This window comes from Mangifera indica, chromosome 1, assembly GCF_011075055.1.
Source record: "Mangifera indica cultivar Alphonso chromosome 1, CATAS_Mindica_2.1, whole genome shotgun sequence".
In the NCBI taxonomy this organism is placed as follows: Eukaryota; Viridiplantae; Streptophyta; class Magnoliopsida; order Sapindales; family Anacardiaceae; genus Mangifera; species Mangifera indica.
Genome location: NC_058137.1, coordinates 22881475 through 22886935, shown reverse-complemented (window position 1 = coordinate 22886935; position 5461 = coordinate 22881475). Strand labels below are relative to the sequence as shown.

The 5461-nt window shown below is 30.4% G+C and overlaps 1 protein-coding gene across 1 annotated transcript; it reads left to right on the top strand.

The window, feature by feature from the left end:
- Positions 1–620: 620 nt before the first annotated feature.
- LOC123195363 (probable pectinesterase 8) lies at positions 621–3379 on the top strand. The gene is made up of 5 exons (XM_044609062.1): positions 621–964; positions 1050–1221; positions 1299–1505; positions 2142–2401; positions 3143–3379. The coding sequence occupies exons 1-5, from the start codon at positions 621–623 to the stop codon at positions 3294–3296; spliced, it is 1137 nt and encodes a 378-aa protein (XP_044464997.1). The 3' UTR covers positions 3297–3379.
- The last annotated feature ends 2082 nt before the right edge of the window (positions 3380–5461 follow it).

Genomic DNA, 5461 nt, shown 5'->3' with positions numbered 1-5461 from the left:
GATGCCCTAAACTTAAAAGCTGCCACAAAGTTGTATCCAGTGATTGATGCATCAAAAATCAATCTTCAACAATCGTCAGCAACAATCTTTTGGACTTTATTTTTGAGGAAGACTTGGTACTCATTCAAAAGAAGAAATAGAACAAAGAAATCGACCGCTGAAATACAAATTCTTATTCCCTTAAATGAAAATGATTTCCCACCACGCATCCTTTTGATTTATTAACATGTATTAGTTTCTTCTCAGATCAACAGAATCAAACAATTTTTTATCTATATTTTCCACCATTAATAATTGTAAGTTGGGCTTTAATTATATCACATACATTTTATAGCCTGAGCATTATAAGGTGGTATAATGGTAAATGAATATGACGACGACATGGGATTGATCCAAGATGCAAGACAAACTTGAGTGAATTCACCATTGAGTGAATTCTCATTAATTCAAGCATAAAATTGGTAGGTTTAAAGAGTATGGAAGGGGCGAAACTACGTAATTTGCAAGACATGCCATCAATTCTTACACTTCAAGTGCATGTTTCTGCATTCTCCTATTCAAATATAATCCTTCTCATTCTCATCATTTCTCCAAGAATTTAATTTATTAGTCATTTCAAAATGATCACCCTCACAAGCATCTCTCTCGCTCTTATTTTTGCTCTTTTCTCAATTTTCACTTCAACTTTTCTCCTCCATCCAAACCTAACAGCTTCACTCCTCAAATATCTTGACACTCATGTTTCTTTTAATAAACGTCATAAGCCCTCTGATCATAATGAAACTTTATCGATTTGTGACGATTTTCCAGTTGATTTCATCCCTCCAGATACTAACACAACCTCCTATTTTTGTGTCGATCGAAACGGGTGCTGTAACTTCACCAAAATTCAGTCTGCCATTGATGCAGTCGCCAATTTCAGCCTGAAAAGGAACATTATATTGATCAACTCTGGCATTTATTAGTGAGCTGCCTGATCATGATACTTCTTTCGACATTGATTTACCCACGATAATCTCATTAATTTTGTGTAAGTGTTCATGTTTCAGTGAAAAAGTGATTGTTTCAAGAACTAAACAAAATATAACATTTCAAGGGCAAGGTTTTACATCGACTGCTATTGCATGGAACGACACGGCAAAGTCTGCAAATGGCACATTTTACAGCGGTTCCGTTCAGGTTTTCGCTAACAACTTCATTGCTAAGAACATAAGCTTCATGGTAAGAGTATCTGTGATCACACTATACTCCCTATATATATGATTGTTAGTGTTGATTTGTTTTATGTTATACTATAGAATCTGGCGCCAATTCCAAATCCAGGAGATGTAGGAGCACAAGCAGTTGCAATTAGAGTATCAGGAGATGAAGCAGCGTTCTGGGGTTGCGGATTCTATGGAGCTCAAGACACTCTTCATGATGATAGAGGTCGCCATTACTTCAAAGATTGTTACATTCAAGGTTCCATTGATTTCATTTTTGGCAATGGCAGGTCACTGTATGAGGTAAGTTTTGCTTTCAAGCAATCTTAGTAACATTAACAACATTGATTGCTTAACATGTTGAGTGAAATGCATGGATATGAAAAACAGGAAAATCGTTTCTTTTCCTGGGAATCTTGGCCCTCGAAATCATAAATTGAGAGGCCACCTAGCCAATTTTCATCATAACATGAATGACTTTGTATTTAAAAATAAAAGGTGCAAGCAAAGCAAATAAACCATATTTCATTAACTTAAACCATTATTGTGAAGTAATTAATGAATATAGTAAACCATGGCTGCATTGATCAGACAAGAGTATGGATTCAACTGGAATCTGAATTTACTTGTAGATATAATTTTCATGTAAATATAGAAATCTTGAGTAGAAAAATAGTATATCAGATGATGGTCTAAGTAATGTAGAAATTTTTTGTTCTCCTTTTTTATATATTAATAAGTATACATATAATATATTATTATATGATTAAATGATTTTAAATTAATGATAAAATAATATTCAATACCATACATGTATCTATCTATGTTTACAAAAGTGTATATGTATAACATTTGCTTATCCTTTAAAGATTAGAGGTCTAGATTAGGGAATATCCTTTATGCATAAGAACTTTTACAAATCCTACTTGTATTCTCCAGGATTGCACGTTGATTTCCATTGCGAGCCCGGTGGCTTCAGGATCAAAGTTCATAAACGGAGCAGTAACAGCGCAAGGAAGAGCTTCAAAGGATGAAAATACAGGGTTTGTATTTGTGAACTGCAGTGTGGGGGGAACAGGAAGAATATGGCTTGGCCGAGCTTGGAGACCTTTCTCTCGTGTCGTTTTTGCTTTCTCTTATATGACCGATATCATTGCCCCCGAAGGCTGGAATGACTTCAACGACCCTACCAGAGACCAGTATGTCTCCTTCCATTAAACACTTTTTCTTTCCATGCATCCAGTGGAAGAACAGAAAATTGCAATTGTGAGGTAAAATGAAATGTATAACAAAGAAAGGAGATTAAAGTATGAAACTTTATTTAGGAAATTGCATTCAAGGAAATGTTGGATAAATTACACATATATTATAGAATACATAAAATTAGAAGATTTAAAAATTCAGATAAACCTATGTGCTATAATTGATGTTGAATTAACTTTAAATCCGATGGATTATCGATCTGGTGAAATTAGTCTTCCTTTTTTATATGCTTCCGAAATGGTGATATTTCAATGGGTGATTTATAATTCATGCATTGGAAAAAAAAAAAAGTTTATATAACCTTCCTATCACAACCTTAATAAATTTAATAACCTATACTTGCATCGTTATAACTCATATTTTATTTATGAAGTATATGATACATTTAACAAAACTGATCACAATATACTCACAAAACATAATTCATTGGATTATACATTTATATGGATTTTATCAAATTAAAAAAAAAAACCTTAATGTTTGTCCACATTTAAAAAATTTTCCAACAGGAAAAGTACCCGAGCATGGTCATTGTTAGGCTTAAGCTAAGTTACAAGAGATATTAGAAAAACCCTAATTTTTGTGGGGGTAATTGTGATCTCTGATCTTTATTTCAATTAAGATATAAAGTGGAGATCTAATTAATATTTTTTTTCTTTTTGGTTAATCCCATGCAGGACTATTTTCTATGGAGAATACAATTGCACAGGAGCAGGAGCAAATATGACAGCGAGGGCAGCTTATGTTCAGAGACTGAATGATACACAGGCTTCTGCTTTCACTAACTTGTCTTACATTGAAGGAGATCAATGGCTGCAACCTTACAATTAATTCTCAGTTAAACTGATTGATTCATTTGTTCAACATAACAACAACATTTCAAATCAAATATAAAATAATAACTTTATGCAAAATATTGTAGATCAAGAAGAATACATCTAAAAAGTTCATTGCACTTAAACATACAAAAAGAATATTTCAACAGTAATAAAATAATCAAAGTTTGAGGCCAATGTACAATACCCTAGTGGTAGATCTAAAGAAACTTCTTCTTCTTCAAAACCAAAGTCAGATTCGCAAGTACTTCAATGCATATAAAATAAGAAAGGATCTGGAAGTTTTCATTGTTTCGTTCACCATCGAGATGCTACATTAAATGTACTACTTCAATAGTTAAATACTACTCCTGAAGTTTTTGAGAATTAGCACAATATAATACAAGAGGAGTTTTTAGTCATTCTCAAAAAGAGTTATATGTGGTTGAAATTGGTTAAAGCCTTGTGATTCAATCAGATTTAGTCAAATGGATAGTTGTTTTGTTGGCCAAATATGACTGAAATAATTCAGCCGACATCCCCTTTTTGGCTAAACTTTTTCTTTCTCCTTTCTACGTTTTTTGGTTGAAACTTGAAATCCGATTGGATTCATGGGTTTTGGTTAAAAAATATAGTCTTATTTTAAGGTTTCAGACTCATATTTCACATCTAATCCAACTAAATTCACCCCATAATATAACTTTCAAGACATGTATTAAATCTTAATCAAAAACTCCATAAACAAAAAACCTTAGGTTTTGAATTTGAAATCAAGTTATTAATCTAATTAAACCCTAAAAACTCTATGTACTAAAAAGGTTATCGGTTAACAATGACTAACACAACACTCCATTTTTAACACCATAACGTATCATATTACTTAATTTTTTTCGTAACGAAAAATCTCATCTGAGTTAGATTATTACATTGGGATAAAACCAACTATATCGAACAAAACAAATTTCAAATCCAATCTAAATAAACGCATTAACTTAGATGAAATGAAAGGTTAATTTTGACCCTAGGGTGAAGAGCCAAAAATCATTTGTAAACATTCAGGGTTCGAATGATCTCAACGTGATTTATTATAATAAAGTTTACTCTTTGATTTACTTGGTCTATTGTTACGAGTCTATGTGACTGCAGGCTCTCAAAGTTTATTACAAGGCTCCAAGTTAACCAAAAATGAAAGGTTAATTCCAAAAAGAAAACCAGCTTGATTCTAACAAAAAGCAGGTGAATTCTGGCAAAGGAAATGAGTCATTAAGTGGAGCTAAACAACAGGTTTAGGGTAATTTAAAGGTGTTGTCGGTAATCCGACTAGTTAAAATGAAAAAAATATTATTTTTTGAAAATATAATATTAAATGTCATAGTTTTCAATTCTAGGACAAAAAAAGTTAAATTCGATATGATTTCTCCGCACCATTAGTCCATCTTGGTTGAAATTTGACAAACTTTAACGGCTGAAATAGCAATTTCCCCTTATTAATCATTATCAAAGCAAGAAATACATTTCTATATTAATCATTAAACCACCAAATCATCATTATATCTAAATTAATAAATAAATTATTATATTAATAATATAAAATTAATCAAAAAGCAAAATAATACGTTTTAAAATTATTATTTTTAATTATCATTCTGAATCTCAATACCTTGTTTATGGTTAAATTGTACAGTTTTAACGTAATATTTTATATTTCAGTATAAAACTTGTTGTTTACACTTAATTTTTGGAATAATATTATATATTAAAATAAATTATATAAATTTATTTATATAAATAGAAATAATAATAATTAATTAAGTAATAAAACCATCAAATTATTTAAAAATTATGATTTGATTTGGTTTAGATTGATAAATTTTAAAAACTATATCAAATTATAATTTTTAAATAATTAGATCTGATTTTATAATTTAAACCTAATTATTTACTGTCCTACCTCAATATCCAAAATAAAATTAGTATAAGGTATTTATATATATTAAAAGCTAAATTAAGGAAATTAGTTAGTTGAAAAAATTGGAATAATAGGAGAAAAAGAGTAATGAAAACAGAAATAAAATATAAGAAAACAAAGTGAAAACATTTTAATAATAAAATTTCAACTGCAAAGGCGTAGAAAACGGATATTCGCAAGTGGGAAACGGTTAAAAAGGAAATTTATTTTTA

Coding starts and splice junctions, on each gene's coding strand:
- LOC123195363 (XM_044609062.1), top strand. CDS start 621: ATGATCACCCTCACAAGCATCTCTCTCGCTCTTATTTTTGCTCTTTTC. Junction 965..1,049: donor ATCAACTCTGGCATTTATTA/GTGAGCTGCCTG, acceptor TTCATGTTTCAG/TGAAAAAGTGATTGTTTCAA. Junction 1,506..2,141: donor ATGGCAGGTCACTGTATGAG/GTAAGTTTTGCT, acceptor TGTATTCTCCAG/GATTGCACGTTGATTTCCAT.